The 17,612-nt window shown below is 39.8% G+C and overlaps 1 protein-coding gene across 1 annotated transcript in view; it reads right to left on the bottom strand.

Annotated features, from left to right (window-relative positions):
- Nucleotides 1–17,612, bottom strand: part of LOC125898586 (uncharacterized) — a 164,519-nt gene that overhangs the window by 62,749 nt on the left and 84,158 nt on the right. The window contains exons 3-4 of the mRNA XM_049592428.1: nt 11,937–12,043; nt 5,752–5,888 (exon numbers count right to left, since the gene is read on the bottom strand). Of these exons, the coding sequence (XP_049448385.1) occupies nt 5,752–5,888; nt 11,937–12,023 (224 nt within the window). The 5' untranslated portion in view covers nt 12,024–12,043. The remainder of the gene's footprint in view (nt 1–5,751; nt 5,889–11,936; nt 12,044–17,612) is intronic.

The following is a 17,612-nucleotide window of genomic DNA, read 5'->3' as shown; positions in this document are numbered from 1 at the left end:
CGATCGTTTTACATGACAGCGGCGTTTTGGGTGCCTGAAATCACAATTTAAAAACGGGTTCCAGAGTGCAACTTTTTGATAACGGTAGCGTCTCCGTTGTCATGTGAACTTGCAATATGCAGTTCCTCTGAAAACTGAGACTTTTCACACATGCGCATTACGGTTCCAGTAACTAGGCATGCCGACTGTCACAACAACAATGCCGAACTCTGTTTGTGCTGCTCACCCTGTTGATTTGAAGTGAAGTGTAGATATGTTACTGTAGCAACTCCACCTCGTCATCCATCCAGACAAAGTTATCTGTGCATGCTTTCGCCATTGTGTCTTCTTTGTTTTGGTTTGTAATCACCGCGTTGTAGAGGAAGGTGCTTCAGCACAGGCGCATGACGTCATGCTGTGGTGTTGCTTTGCAAATTGGCCTGGCTTGCATTCTACAGTGTCTCCAGTAGATTTTGCGGCTCCATTTGAACAGGGATCATTTCAATAACATCGTCATATAAACGCAGAAGTTTTTTAAAACGCCAAGGACAGACTTTTCTGTTTTTAGAGAAACGGTTGTCATCTAAACAGGGCCTTAGTGGAATAGGCTAGTGAATGCCCAGGTGTGCACCATCCTGGCAAATCATGCGCAAAGAACAGTGGGTACTTCACGCCCCCTGAGGAGACACACACACATTCTTGAAAATTCTCTGAAGGAAGGACACCATCTTCAGTAGAATTTAAAGGATCCTTCACATTGGAACAGTCCAGCAAGATCTGATGACGTAGCCTCCTTGAAATTCAACCATTTAAGGATCCTTCCCTGACTTTCAGAGACACCGTGTGTTATGTACAGTACACGTGGTTAGCCTAGCACAAAGATTGGAAGCAGTGGGGAATAGCTAGCCTGGCTCAGTCCAAAGTTATTCCGACGAATTTAAATGTCGGATTCTGTCTATTTGGGTTAGGGTTAGGGTTAGCTGTTGTTCCATAAATCAGGATGTGGCAGTTAAGTTCAACCATGAGCCTCCTTTTTTGTAACATGGTTCAATAAGGGCTCATCGCCTGTAGTTTTACAGTTGACATGACTATTATTTGACCATTATTTTTATACATTGAGGAATAACATTTAATTATTACAATGTTTTAAGATTACATCTGAGTGAAGGAGTCATTGCTCTCATAAACACATTAGTGCTAGCAGAGTTACAGCAACTCGTGGTACTTTGAATACAGTTGGGAAGAATGACTGGAACATATGTTCTGTGTAGCACTACAAGACTGGAGATTTACTTAATAGAGTGTCCAGCCATGATAAAGAGAAGCTTGCTTCACTTACGGTCGAGTTACACCGCTGCTGTTGTTATGCTGCCTTATGAAAAACAATGTAAATGCCACTCATTTCTTTTAGACTAGCACCTATTAAAGTTTCTGAGGCACAAATCAGTGTCAGTGAAATAGGCAAATCCATGTAACAAAATTCAATGGGTACATGTTAACTTTAAGTTAATTATGCAATGTAAACCCCAATCCATCCATAACACAATTTTTTTTTTTTTTAAGTCGACACAAATGCACTGGATTGTCAAAATGATATAAAAGCTGGATGTTTACTTGACATAAAAATCATCCCTTGTGAGCTTGACATCATTTTTTGAGTTTTGAGTTAATCTGACGGAAATTTATAAAGCCTATTTCACCTAATTAGTTTAGGCCAATAAACAACACTTGGTGCATGTAACATATTGTGGTGTGTTGGGGCTGAATGGGTGGAGTTTTCCAGCATGCCATGAGACAATGTGTTTAAGGCCATAAGCTGACGAAAACTGTGTTTAAATGTGCTCTAAATCACTCACATTACCCATTATGCAGTGATTAATGTTTATGTATTTCACAATGGTTCTAATAGGTTACATTTAATTTTGTGGTAAAAGACATTTTGCACCATGAGTTAAGCCGTATACACAATTAGTGACCTATGACCAGTTAGTGAAAATGAGTATATTCCCAATATGTTGATCTGTTTCTTTAATCCATACTGTTCGTGTGTATGCATGTACATTGCCATCCTGTTTGCTGCAGCACAGTGTCATCAGTACACTTTTTACAACCACACGCCACACAAACAATACACACTGCTGCAAGTCCTCCTCTACTGTGCATGTTTAAAAATGTTTTACATTAATTAACACACCCAAGAATGGATACACAGATCCCGGCTCTTATAGAGGCACTCCAATCAAGCAGCCAATAAAGTACATTAGCATTATTAGCATTAATATATTCTCTCCAGAAGACAACAAGAGAGCTGAAGCTAGATTTAAATAAACTTATAAATAATAAGGCCTATATCACTGCTACAAACAATCTTGTGTTTAGCTGTCACTGTGAGATTCCTCTGTTTTTGCTTTCCTGTTAATGTGGTTTAGAAAAGGAAGAGCAGGAAAGTGAAGATCCAGAAAGCCCGTGTAGAAGCAGAAGAGGGGCTGGCTTGGACTGAGGCACCCCCATTGCCACACAGCACCACCACCACCCGGAGCTGCTCTAAACATGGCTGCTAACATCAAAGGCTGCCTTGTATCTCAGAGGAGCTGCTAAGGACTTTACAGCAGCTCGCCTCAGGCCTGAGCACGGGGGCTCGCACCTCCTCAGACAGCAGTGATGGATACCCGCGGGTGGGACCTGAGGAGCTGGGACAGACGGCTCAACGTAGTCTGCAGTGTCATCATTACAGGACGGGCTGCACCAGACAGTGCAGGGCAGCTCGTGTCTCACTCGACTCAACAAATCTAGTAAGTTGTTGGTTTGGTGCCTACACCAGCTCGATTAAAAATGTCTGTATTTTGAATAATTTACTTCATAAATAGATAATACAAGCTCATTATAAGGGTGCATCAATATTCTAGTGATAAGCTGAGAGAGGAATGAGGTGTTTTTTTTTTCCTTCTTTTTTTTTTTTTTTACTAGAGTTTTGGGTTTCACCCAGCAGTGATTTTCTTGCTTATTTTTCCACACCTAACAAGGTGGTGCCTTCGAGGGCTTCTACATGGTAAATAAAAAAAACAATTTGGAACAAATGTCTGTAGGGTGATCTGTAAACATCCTAAAATAAGGGTGACAAAAGAGGAAAAAAGGCAAAAAGCTTATCTCCACTTCAGTGTCAACAACATTTTCTCACAATGATTTTACTCAGAGCTTACTGCAAAATATTCTTAAAGGGGAACTATGCCGATTTCCAAAATTCATAAATGTTATTCCTATCGTCTAAGACAGTCCAAGAATATTAGTAAACATGAACAACTTTCCCAAATCCAAAAGCCACAGTAATAAAACTCAAATTTGTGATGTCATATGCTATAAAGCCAAGAAGTGCTCCTCAGACATTGAATTGGGGAAGACATTTTAGATGACATTGATACTCTTTTTCCACTAAACAAGGTCTGGTTCTTGAACCAATTCTGTGAGATTCTTGGAGCCATGGTGCTATCTAGCAAACCAGCCTTTGTTTTTAACCCAGTCTCACTCCAAAGTCATCGAAAACTGGCCTTTGGACATCCAGCATCAGACACCTATGAAAAAAGCTGTCAGCATGATACGCACCCAGTCACCATTACTATTTAACCATGCTCAACAGCATCAGGGGGAATGCGGCTGGACAACAATGAAAGTCAATGAAGTGAAATTACAAGTAGGGCGGGCGGGAGGGGTGGTGGAGGGTCCAACTACCACCAACTTTCACTCAGGAGGCCAATGTTCACCTCCCGTATGATTGTAAAGCCAAACCTTGTTCTTTATTCCTAAACCCAACCATGTGTGTGTTGACTAAACGTAACCACCTGCGTTTGTTGTTGAAGGAAAAAACAATGCATGTAACAGGATGAAGTTGACAAGGCATCTAGGACGTCATTGACCAATGCATCCACAGTACCTTGCGTGTCATATCTCAATGTGGAAAGTCTATGACCAAACGTCAATAGGTGACAAGATTGGAGTGAGAATGTGTTAGCATTTTCACCAATGTCGCACAGAACCTCTGTAATCAAGGATGTGTCATCAACGGAGGCCGTTGCACAATGCACAAAGGTTAGCAGCAAAGTCGTGGATTACATTAATTAACTTCTAACTTTTTGCTTTGTCAGTATAGATATTTGTTTTCACGCACAAATCAAGCATGGACCAATTACAGACCACTACACAAGTTTTCTTCAGAAAATACCTCAACTGACTTCTCCATCCTCTTTTTCCAGCCATTAGAATATGGCACACTCACTGATGTTGTCCCTTTCGGCACTTCAGGTCAAGGACAACGTGCTATTTTTTGGTTCCAGCCCAACTTTTTGGGTTCTGAAACAACTTATGTTTGGTCAAAATATTCTGAACAGTTCAAAATTAGGTGCAGGAACCGGTTCCATGTTGGTGGAAAGGGGATACAAGAGCAACAGAGGGAATGTTCTGAGTATATAGGTACATTTTATATTTCAGAACTGTGAACACTACAGTAGAATAAAGCTCATTTGGGAAAAAAGCAAAGAAACATTCTGTGTGTCCACAAAATCAGTCTCCCATTCTTTGTCTATGGAGAAGCTCCAGATTTTGAACCCTATGACATCACAAGTTTGAGACTTACTTCTCTGGTTTCTGGCTTTGAGAGAGTAGCTTGTGTTCATAAATATTGATTGAATTTTCCAAGGCCATGGAAATATTGTATTGGAATTCTTAATTTTGGCAGTGTTCCCCTTTAAAGTTTGCCTAAAAATGTATTTTTTAAAAAAATCACACTGCCTTTGATAAACAGCAATGGTTTAGGTGTACTTATTTTGACACAAAATGAAATCTCTTTTACAAAAGTGCAGTGTCCCCCTAAGTGCGATTCATTTGTATATTTGGACTTCACCAATAAGTATTAGCAAACTAGTAGTTTAATATCAAAATGAGGTCTCTACCACTTGGAGAGTGATGCTTACCTTTGAAAATGACTGTTGGCGTGAAAGAGAAATACATTATGTTTTACAATTTAAGTCCGGAACCTTACACAAAACATTTGCTGGTTTAAATGCGTTTTTTTTTTTTGTTTGTTTGTTTCCTTTAGCCCTCTTGAGTGGTTATAACACAACACAATGACGGAAAAGCATTAGAAAGCATTCATTCATTTATGCATTCATTCATTGTCTCGCCCTAATAATCAGAGTCATAAGAGGCTTGAGCTTCTGTGCAGAAGTTAGAGAAACAGCCTGACTACTGGCAGTATATCAAATGCTTATTTTAAAGTCAATTTATTAAATCCAAGGAAAAAGAAATTGAGGGTGCTTCTGCTCGCCTTTGATGAGTGAAAGCATTTATTGAAGGTGCTCTTTGGTTTATGAACGACACTAAGTGAAAATTGAAGGAGGCACCCTTCAAGTGCAATTTTCAAAAGCTTTAAAGTCATGGCTAGTTTAGGAGAACATATTAAAAACAACACTAGTGCTTGTGGCCTTCATCAGCAAGAAGCACATCAAGTCAATTAGGTACAATTTCTTAAAGCTAGTGTGGGGTTAGAGAGAATATGCAAAAATGATTTCAAAGGAAAAAAGAAGTGGAAGAAAATTCAAGGGCAGGATGGTGCGCATAGCCAAAACTAGTTTGACAAGTACTCATATTTAATTTAGCAAAAGCCAAAGTGATTACCAGTTGCAAAAGAAAGTGGTGTTTCATAGTAGTGCATCATCCACCCAAGATAGACGTATACACCCTCTAATGGCAAATAAACTGCTTATGGGAGATTGAACCAACCTGTAAACAGCCCTCTTGTCAGACTCAAGCTGGGCCTGGGGGTCAAGGGTCACACTGACAGAGGTATTTCCTGCTGCAGAGGCTGCTGGGATATGGACCTGTGGGGTCTTGGTGTTCTGCTGAGTGGTGCCCGTCATCTGGGGACACAAAAAAAACAAGAACAGAACAAAATTACGTCACATTTAAGCTAACAATAAAACAGCCTACAGCTAGCATGCTAGTTGCTCTGTGAGGCTGTACTTAGGCACATCAGTGCTTTGAGCTAAATGCTAATACCAGCATGCTAACATGTTTAACTCAGTACCTTTACATAACATGAGAGAAAAATTGATTTATTGTGTTATCCAGCTAAAACCATACTAAATCCAATTTCTCAAAGTTGGACTAACACACCCAGATTTGGGAATCATATTACTTCTGCATGTACAGTATACAGTTAATCGGACCCAACTGGTCTAGGTGCACTGCTCATGCTCCACAGTTTCTGCCCACGGCTTTAACCCAAAAGTCAAATACCATTAAATGCATAGTAGAAGAAGAGAAGAAAAAGAAAAAGTAAAGCGTACACCAAAATGTTCAGAGCTTTAAAGTTGTCTACCATGGTACCAGTTTGCAGCTAGCAAATCGTAGCTAACTTGTATATTGATTGCTTGGTCTGTGACATAATGGGTCACCCACAAAAAGGTCCAGTACTAACAAGCTGAAAGGGGGTATATCACTACCTATCATGGCAGAGTGTAACATACTTTAGTCAGTAAATCGAATCCCCTCCCATGCTTATATACTTGGACAAGGACAGAAGTCCAATTAAATGGCCTAGTCAAGCTGCAGTGGCTTTCTCTGTCAAATAGCTGTCTGTTAGTCACTCACTCTACAGCAGGAAACGGCCTTTGCCAGTGTAGCTTGACTTAACTGTGCATGTAAACGTATTGACTCTTACTGTATACCCACCTATCTGTCAAAAAGTTAGTGAAATATAGGCCTATAGGAAAGTGTGCCCACTTCCCCTTGATTACATATCCATCTACCTGGTGGTACAACTACCACTGTGTAAACCAAAATTGTAAGAGATTGGTAAGGGCTATCTTCGCAGATCAAATTGCAGAAAACACAAAGGGAGATGGAGATTTCAAATGCAGCTAGAATGACAAAAATCCATTCAGCTACTGTAGAGATATCAATATCTAAAATCAAGTAAACTTTCTTTGCCGAAAACCTGAGATTGCAGGTTTCAAGGAGTATAACAATAGTCTGCTATAAGCTGTAGGTAGGTGATTTCTACAAACTGACCCAGGGAAACATATTGAACATTTGACCTGAGGGAAAAACATTGCATAAAACCCTTTGAAAGCTCTCCTAATGTGTCATAGTCAGATGATATTGAGTTAAGTTGCATGGTACCCTGGGAGACACACTCCCGCACAGTTTAGGCTGGATGGGGTGCCATCAGTTTTGCAGGTATTTTTTTCACAATTAACCCGAAGTACTGGACAGTGGGTCACCATGTACTGTATGTCTCTATGAGTTTCATGGCAGTCCATCTAATACAGTGGTTCCCAACCGTTCCAGCCACAAGGTCCAGATTTCTCTTTAGTCATTAGTTCAAAGTCCACATAGTTTTGTTTATCAAGCTTCATACTTGCGTTTGGCCATGAGGTCAAGCTAGTTTGCTTTCTCTGTCAAATAGCTGTCTGTTAGTCACTCACTCACTCTACAGAAGGAAACGGCCTTTGCCAGTAATTCACTTCACTTAAAAAATAAAATTTGTTTTTTTACAAACTTTACAAATTTGCAAGTCATTTGCAGTCCATTCAGAATGGACCGGTGACAGAACTTTTTGACTGCGACCCACTCATTCGGAACCACTGATCTGTTGATATTTTAGTTGTGGACCAAAGCTGTAGACCAACATTGCTACTAGCATGGAAACATAAATTTATAGCAGAAAATTAAAAAGAACAAAAATGAATGTCTTTTTTACAATGTATCCCTGTTTGTAAAAATGATCTAAACTGAATGGGAAAAAAAACTGCAAACAAACCAACCTATAATTCGCTTTAGTTAGCTTTAGCATGGGCTTGTTTTTTCTGATGTGTGGGTGGCTGCTAACCTAAAATCAAACCATTGAGTCACTTCAAGGAATAATGTGTAAGACTTAAGAAGATTTACTGGTACGTAACAGTGAGGATTGCAGATTGCAAGTGACTAAAATTTCTGACCCTTAGAATCCCTTCAACTGTTCATTGTTCAGGAGGTTTTTACCATGAGAGGTCTTTTCCTTCTCCAAAACAAACAGACCAATGATTTAAACCAGCAGAAACACCAAAAGTAGTTTCATGTAAAAAAAAGAAAAAAAAAAAAGAATCCATCTCTCTCATCACGGAGGTGCTTCTAATTACAGTGGCCAACTCAATAACAAACCAAATGGCCATATTTAGAGCCAGTGTTTGGTTTGTAGGCTACTGTAGAAACATGCCGATCTCCATAGACAAGGACCTGCTCCCTATTTGGATATAAACAGCTCATTCTTTCATATCACAAAAATGTGATAATTCTTAATTTTAAGTGATTATACACTAAAGAAAACATTCTAATTTTTTTCCATTTACACCAACATATAGCCCCAAAATACAACACACTGGAGCTTTAAACTTGCTCACTGAACTGCTGAACGTCAGGCTAAATATGAAAATTACACGACCAAAATAACCAGTTTTTCAATTATTTAAAAATCCTAACATAAACTTCTTCTACTTCTCGTAATGAGCACACAGCTGCTTGAGAGGTGTAAGTAATTTTTTAATCACTTTTCAAAAGCAATAAGGTGCAACATGCATCTGATGCCAACAGACTACAAATGAGGATGTAGCTGGAATGAATCATTGTTGCTTGACAGGTCAGTAGCCTTGTAATGAAGCTGTTAAACACAATGACTGAGATAGGATAGATTTCGTAATTGAACAAGGCATGCTCAGGTCATATATAGATTCCTGTTAAATGATAAATATTCAATTAGGATTTAGCAACTTAACAATGTGTTCACAACCAGCCATACTACTGAAGCATACTGTATTCCTTTGCTCTGAGGATCCACAGTACTGTTGGCTCAACATGGAATCATTATAGAATCTGGTCTTTGGTATTATTTGTGCTGTAGGGTGGCCAGGGGAGTGACATGCTTTACGAACACAATCCGTTGTCTTCTTCATCCCTTCCCACCCCACTTGGGTCTTTCATTCGTTCTCTCTGAGGAAATGAGTCGAACAACCCCCCATCCCCCGCCTTTTTTTTTTTTTTTGAGTCGTGGTGGGGTGGGAGGAAGCTTCAAGTCTTAATCCGAGCACCAAATGGGAAATAAATTAGCTTCTTCACACTTAACTAGCTCTCATTTGCATTTGCCGAGCGCGCAGACTGCAGCTCGGAAGCTCTCCCATGGCACTAATCCTCTGGGCGAAAGTAGACAGAGGTGGTGTGGACGTGGAGGAGGGTTAGGCAGTCGGATGAACCTGCTCTACCTCCCCTCCATGGGATGGTCTGCAGTGTTAGACTGAGCCTTGGTCCAGCCCCGTTAGGCTACATTAATTACACTGACCTGTTGGTGGCATCACATGTTATGTTAAACACCGCAGGCTGGGGCTTGACCTCTTATTCTTACACTCTGACATACAGTACATATCACTCATGTCTTAATTATAAAATGCAATTCAACCTCATGAAAAAATCGTTTTAATATTCCTGCAAAGACTTATGTTTGGGACCTCAGAGACCCCAGCTGTAGAACATGGTTACCTACAGTGGATGCTCTATACCTATGATTTGAGTTAACAATTGTTTTTGCGCAGCACTACCCCTTCCAAATCCAAAATCATGTGAGTAGTCTGGATTTTTGTGATTGGACTTTTCTAACAGTTTGTTCATTAGAGCACTAAAAGGGTGTTAAACCTCTCTAAGGTCTATTCAACCCAAAACGTCAGTTACACCACTATGTAAGATGACATATTGTATATTGTTTTATCAGCAAATAACTTTTTGCGTAAAGCAGTGTTCATTCTGTCCCATATATGAATTTATTTTCTCAGGATGGTAAAGGCAGGACCTGCCTTACTCTCCCTTACTTTGCCTCTGATTAGCATATCCTGATATTCTTAAGGCTTATTTGTACTCCCTTTAAATAGATACATCCATTTCTAACATTGTAAACAGCACTGCCCTCATACTTCTTTGCGTTCATGTTGGCATAGATACAGCAATAGATGGCACTAGAGGGCGATTTTAAAAGTTTCACACAACAAACGAGGCAACGGTGAAGGAGGTTGTAATATTGTACCTTTTAACAGAGGCAGAGTTGCAGACGGTGGTGGCCTGTAAGGCCAATAAATACATTGTGGCATGTGGACGGAGAATTACTTGCGCTACATTACTGACTTGTTCCATTACGGCATTTTTTAAATGTCTTTGTGGTCTCCTTCAGTCCTATCTTGCAGGCGCAGTCGCTTCCAGCTGCCTCTCTGTCAGCTCCACTAAATGTGTACTATATTCGAGTCTTCTGTCTATTTTGCAAGTCTTAGTGGTGCTTTTTGGAGTTGGTGTTAGACAGTGGCGTGTGGCTGCAGGCCACTCACTGGGATGAGAATATCAATTTATCAGTCTGTAAACTTTCCTTCTTACTTCTAGCTAGCTAGCTGCTAGCGAGCCAGGTGATTTTTCAAATGTAAACATCAGTAAACATCAAGGAAGATGGAGAGACAATAGACATCAGCTGAACTAGCATTCTCCTAGCCATACAAACTTTGGAAAATAAACTCGACGACCTCCATATCAGGAACTGTAATATCCTCTGATTCCTTGAAGCTTGGCTAAATCCTGGACAGTGCCATTCAGCCAGGTGACTCTTTTTCTATATGCCGATCTGACAGAGCAGAGCACTCTGGTGAGAGAAGGAGAGTTGACCTGTACTATATGGTGAATTAGGACTGGTGTGATGGCGGGAATGTGAGGTGTTGTCCCGGTCCTGCTGTGGATCATAGCTACCTATGGCTGCAGCGCAGTGCTGCCATTTTTCTTAAGCTTTCAGAAAACATGCAAACATATGAACTAAATGAACACAGACCAACAGACGGCTCCGTCCATCTCTGTATATGTATTCAATGTTGAGTATAAATGAGCCCTTACCCTAACCCTATCCAAACTCACTCCTCTTGCCTAATCTTAACCAACACAGGTCATGCCTTTGCCATCCTCGGAAAAGAAAATTTGAACCACTTTATGTTGATGCCTAGCCAGGGAAGTGTGCAGTGCAGAGCAGTGGCGATTAGATACCTAGATAATAGTGTTTTGCTGCTAAATTATTGATCTGAGTGTCTTGTATTGCACCATCAACATTGCCAGATACGGTGTTTGGCCTTGGCAGAGGTCTGTACTCTCTGTGTGTCCTTCAAGATATTATTGTCTACTATTATTATTATTATTATTATTATTATAACACAAAAGCATTGGTATCTGTGAGGAAGTAAAGCCAGTGTCATCAAAACCAAAGGGTTAACTGCAGCTTTTATCTGTTTTGGCATCACTGTAATATTACTTTAGGACTACCACAGAGTCTTTCTGTTTACTACAATTTATTATCTCCCACAAAAACATTCCTAGACTTTACAGTGATTACTAGTTGGTGGGGGTAGAAGTCATTAACTTAATGGTTTTTTTGCACACAAAAAAATGTTTGCCTGCTCTAAAAATCTCTTTAAATCACCTACAAAACTTAAGTTTTAAAATATGAAGTGCTGCCTATACTAGCATGAAATAATCATGGCTAAATAAGCAACACTTTACATTTTAGTTAGTCCTTACTTATTAAGGCTTGAGCACAGAATGCTAACCTACTGAAACTAATTAATTGTCACAGGATAATGATCCAAACTGTTAGGTTGCTAAATTCTGATTGGTGCACAGGATTATATGAAATCACTTGTTTTCATGTGAGCCTCTTCCACAGTGCAAAGATCTACCTAAACATTTAACACTGTTCTAGCTCTGACAGAAAACCCCATTACTCACAGTAAGAACTTAAGAAAAATAAGTTTTCAGGGTCTTTAACTTTAACAGGGTCATTCTTGAGGTGCTACTATGTGTTGAGTGTCGAGTGTTGGAGTTCAAACACTGAGGTTTATTCTGATGAAACCTCTGACCTGTTGGCTCTCCTGGTACGATGGTGGAGGAACGCTCTGGGTGGCCATCATTGTCACTGCAGGTGCTGGGGACACATGTTGCATCATGGGATAGCTTCACATCTAGACTGGGAAAGACACAGATAAAAAAGAGAAACATGAATCCAGTGCAAGCAGTGATTGTAAATTCTATTACAGCAGCAGCCACCAGGTGCTGCTATGATTAAATAATAGGAGATGGGATTCTAACACAACATCTCACTCTTCCCTCTCACACTTCTTCCCCTTCTCCATTTACTAATTTATTTCTTTGCTCTGTCTCCCCTCAGCCTCCCTCTGCATGTGTTGCATAGAGCTGACAGAAGAGCCTGGATGATGTATTAATACTGGCTGATCTAACAATGCTGCCAAGCAGAAAGAAAACAAAGCAACACAGACTCAATCATGGAGCCCTTTACAGAAATACTTTACATAGCAGCAGGTTCATAATGACACCGCAAACAAACCCGACTACTTGTTTACCAATTACAGACAGCTATGCTTGTTTACTAATTACAGTACAGCTGGCTTTAAAGCATTGCGTCTTGGTGGAGTCACCTTGGTTGTCTCTATGTGTTGGCTGCTGGTGTTGTTGTTGCGCTGTTACCAAGCCAATCAAGAGGGCTAATTAGAGCTCTTGTTGGTGGGCTAATTGCTATTGGCCGGGACCCCACAGGGCTGAGGGCTGTACCCTGTGGAACACCGCTGTAACCATCACTCCCACCCCCACTGAAGGAGCTAATTGGTTCAGGGCTATGTTATACACACATACAAACACACACACACATGCAGACCCCCCACCATTGCCCCAACTTACTATAGGCAAGCACAGCAGGTGCTCCATCCTGAAGCTACATATAACCTATGTGTATACGCTGCATGAAAATGTCCTGTAAATTAACTATTTGACCTGAGGGGGGAGGGTGTTTGATAAATGCGAGGGTAAACTTTATTAAACCTTTTATGTATCAAACTGTCCTGTTTGTAACCATTACAAAAACATAAATTTGTGTGAAAAAACATATTAGTTAACTAAAATAAAAATAAAAACTAGCCTTTAGAAAAAAAAACCTAACTGAAAAGATATTGTGTACTTACAAACTAACTCAATTAAATTAAATAAAATGTATTTAGTTTTACTCTTTGTCAATCTGATCAAATTTGTAAAGCCAAGGGCACGGGAAGGTGGGTGACAAGGGATGGAACAACACAGTCTGCTAATTGTTGGCTAATTCACCGTAAGTCATGGGCTATCTGAACATTTGTTTTAAATTTTAAATAGCATAAAATGATGTGCCTGTCGGAATATATATATATATATAAACACTTAAAATGTTCAAATTTAATCAATTCCTCTGATCTGACATGACAATGTCATCACATCAGGTCAAAGTGCAAGGGTCAGGGTCATCTTATGGATCAGCTAAACTTGGGGAGAGATTTGCGGTAGCAAGAGCTAATCAATAGTGCAGAAAGGCTGAACAGGTTGGGACAAATGGAAATTTGCCAGGACCATTTTGGAGCTGCTTTAGATCCATAAAATAATTTGGATACGAGGCACTGCGGGGGCAGATGATGGAGCAGAAACACACGGATGCAACATTTTGAGTTGCCCAGGGAACATGAACAGACGAGAAGCAAACAGACAACTGGATGTCTGCCACCATTTAAAAGGAAATATTAGAAATTTTGGCACATGCAGTCCAGAGAGAAAATCTGTCGGAAGCGAGAGAGCACAGAAACTTTGAATTAACTGAGCCACCAACATCAGTACGTCTGCGCAGTTTTCCTGTAGCTCCTCAACCCAATCGCCAGAATAAACATAAATAAATAAATGGATGTTTTTGCAAACCACGAATATGTAATATTTTTACCTTATTATGTAGCGGATATTTTGAAACATTACATTTCAACAATGCTGTGGTTAACATGTGGTTATGTTCAGGCACAAAAACCGCTTAATTGTGGTTAGAAAAAGACTGATTTTTGGCTTAAAACACCCACTTTTGGTGATACAATTGCCACTGGAAATTCTGCTGATGTCTCGCTAAAAAAACCCGTCTCACTCCAAGGTCGTCGAAAACTGGTACTTGGTCAGTGACTTCTGGCATTAGACACTGATGAAAAAAGCAATCTTCTCACATTGTTTAATGGTGGCTTGAAACGTCAGGGGTACATGTGGCAGGAAAACAATAAAAGTTAAGGCATCAAAAGTGCAAGCAGGGTGGGGGGGAGAGGTGGGGGATGGGTCCAACAAACACCCACTTAAAAAATAAATAAATACATTTAAAAAAAACACAGTGAAAATGAGTTCCCACATGCATGCAACAAGCATGGGGAGGCACTGGTGCATGTGTTTACTGAGACAGGGATGTCTGCATCACTGTGAGTCATACTGCATACACACAGTCTTGTGTTTGTATTATAATACCTAATCTGAACTTCCTAAATCTTGCTTCTGACAAATACCTCGCATATTAGAAAAAATAATAACAATATCACTAACACTAATAAAAACAAAAAATAACCATTTTAAAACAATTAAAGTTAAACTGAAGTGAGCAAACCCACCCTAAAAATGGAATTGAAAATAAAAACTAATGAATAACTCTGATACGAATACTACAAAGTTCACTTGGTGTTTCAAACGTGTGGGCAGTCAAATCAGGTTACCCTCAAATCCAAATGTTCAAATCCAAAAATATGGGAGGCTTATCCCTGTCCAATACACTACTCTGCTGTTCAGCTCAACTTAAAATTATGACTAACTGATTAATGAATAGTAATGACTCTTTATGTTGGGGTCTCGAGTCTCTAGCATGTTACCTACCCTAGAAGGCTTAAATCCCTTTCCTTTATCAGCAATATAGACCAGTTGAATTCTCTTAACAGTAATATATTTATAACACACTCCTGGTCTGGAGGGATGTGAGAAGATATCTACATATCCCCTCTGTTATTTCTGCTTGATCTCCCAGGTAAGATTAGGACTATCGGTCTATTGGAGTGGTCTGTCAGATTCTGCAGGTTTTTGATCACAGATGCTGTAAAATCTACTGAGCAAATTAGAACTGATTAAACATACATATGAGGACTTTTTTAAATTTCTCCAATTTCATCACTTTGTTAAATCTCTTTTAGGGGAGAACCAGATCTGTCTAAAACTGTCAGAGTTGGAAAATGCCGCGTTCTCGGCCAAATCTCAAAGGAATCCCAAGGGAATAATTTCAAAGATTTATACTCTACTGCTGGATTCTGATTCCTCAGCTTATGACTCCCTGAAGCTGCTGTGGCAACGCGATCTAAGGGTTACATTTAGTCCTGTACACTGGACCAAGATTTGCAGTGGAATCTTTTCGAAACATACTTCAATTTCTATACATGAACAAAAATGAAAATTTTTCCATCAAACTTATTTTACCCTCACTGAATGTTCCCCAACAGATCAAGCCCCTGTTACAGATGTAAAACACACAAAGGTACAATTATCCACTTGTTACGGTAATGTGATTGCATCAAGACATTTTGGAAAGAGGTTCATTCTGGAGGTTAATGGTAAACAGTTTACACTGTCTTCTTCATTTTATTTGTTAAGCTATACTCCAGAAAATCTTTTTGATATCAAATTTCTGTTAATAATCCTCCTATGTCTGGCTAAAAAGTGTATCTTGCTATGGTGGTCCATATCACAGTTATCAGTTCTTATCCCCCTGGAGAAACTGACTTAAAATCTCCATCATAAATCGGACACACTTTGGAGACTTTGGGATCCTTTACATGCCCAGTTCAGACTAATGATTCACAATGAGATGAAACCATTTCAAATGTGAAAAGTTGCAGCAGTGTGAACTGACTTATCTGAGCTCAACTCAAGCTGGCTGATGGCGTCACCCGCAACTCTGCTGGTCAAACCGGCGGTGGCTGGTTTTAGAAAGCAAAGCCAATCAGCTTATGATTATTTATATTATTGTGGTGAACTGATTATGAATACAGTCCATCTGATACTTGTTCTATGTTTTTTGCTGTTTCATCACTACAAATACAACTGTAGCCAGTATCCCACTATCACTATCCTCATTCATATTTTAGGAAGCTATAAATTATATTCAGCCACAAAATAAGCCTGAAAAGCTGGATATGAGAACAGAAGTACAGAGAGTTGTTATATAGAGATGATACACCATCTCATCTAGTTGCACTGATGTGACCCTGCAGGGTTTTAAAAACGGGTTTAAAAAGGGGTTTTTTGCAGAATGGCACATTGCAAGTAGCTGGGCTTTACAGAGCCGCTGACTCACTTGTCCCTGATAGACAATGACTGAGTGTTTGATCTGTATGTGGTATTCTACATATTTATTTTCTGTCATATTCCTGTCTTTTTCTCTTTCTTTTAATTTATTTTTTTATTATATTGCAGTGATTAATGTTGAGTTGAGGTGGGATTTTTCTGTTGTGCATGCATATATGTTTTTTTTTTCTTTTTGCTGTTTATGTTAAATGGTTCATTTGTGTTTGTAAAAGTCAATATTCAAAAAAAAGTCCAAATGTTTGCTGAATACCTTGAGCCACCGGATTTTGGAAAAATGTTTCATAATGCAGCCTATGAGACAGCCTTGTGTGGTCACGAAAGGCAGGCAGCAGCAATTACAAAGGACTGGTTCACTTGGACTGAATATTGACCCGGAGGGAAACGCTTGATTATATGCTCATGAAATGCAACTGGAACATCTGAGCAAAATCTCTGCACCGGTTGCAACATCCGTTCAGATCTACTGCCTCAGGAAGTAAAAATGTGCAGTAACCCATCTGACCACTAAAGCCGGGGATCTGGAGTATGTGACTGAGTTATGAGGTTATGAATGATGAAAAAAGAAATTTGATGATTCAATATTTTTTACAAGAATACCATGCAAGGATCATCATACACTGATATACAAAATCAAAATGTACCACAATAGGCTTACTATAAATGCATCAATGGACACTACAGACACTATACAGGATTATTACAGGGGTGCGTGTTTCATTCTGTCAAAACTGAACACTGCAGTATCACACAGCACTCAGTAGCACTGTAAAACCTCTGTTGTATGCTCCTCCTATAGTTTCACACATCTGTATGTTGAGCCTTGCGCTCCTCCGATAAAAAGACTCTCTTCTGGGTAGTTTTCAGGTTCCTGCTGCCAAACAGGAAGACATGCGAACATCTCATCCCTCCTTTCAGAATCAGGACAATACACGACAGACGTTCCTTGCCACTGAGCTCATCCCCCAATGAGACTGAGACCCTGGCAATGTCTCTGACTCCTCCGTCACAAACAAGACAACTGGCTGAGACCCTTCTCCATTTGAGTGGCATCTGAATCCACCACTGCTGCCAACATTTTGATGTTAAATGCTGGTTTAGTTTCATTGACAAGTTGTAATTTGGGGTTTTAGCAGCAAATCTGCATGTTTTATCATGTCATACTGTGCTAGTGTGTGCTGGGTATGCATATGTGTGTGAGTGTGTATTCAGAGCAGCATTATATGAGCATGACTGTTTGCACTGTGTGTGTTCACACTTGTTTGTGTGCCATGTGCATGTCTCTGCGAGTCATTTTGTGTACTGATTGCGTCTCCTGGTTTCTGTTCTCATTCCAACTGGTATCAGCTGAA

Source organism: Epinephelus fuscoguttatus, linkage group LG12 (genome assembly GCF_011397635.1).
Source record: "Epinephelus fuscoguttatus linkage group LG12, E.fuscoguttatus.final_Chr_v1".
Taxonomy (NCBI): Eukaryota; Metazoa; Chordata; class Actinopteri; order Perciformes; family Serranidae; genus Epinephelus; species Epinephelus fuscoguttatus.
This window is presented reverse-complemented; position numbering and strand designations above follow the sequence as displayed.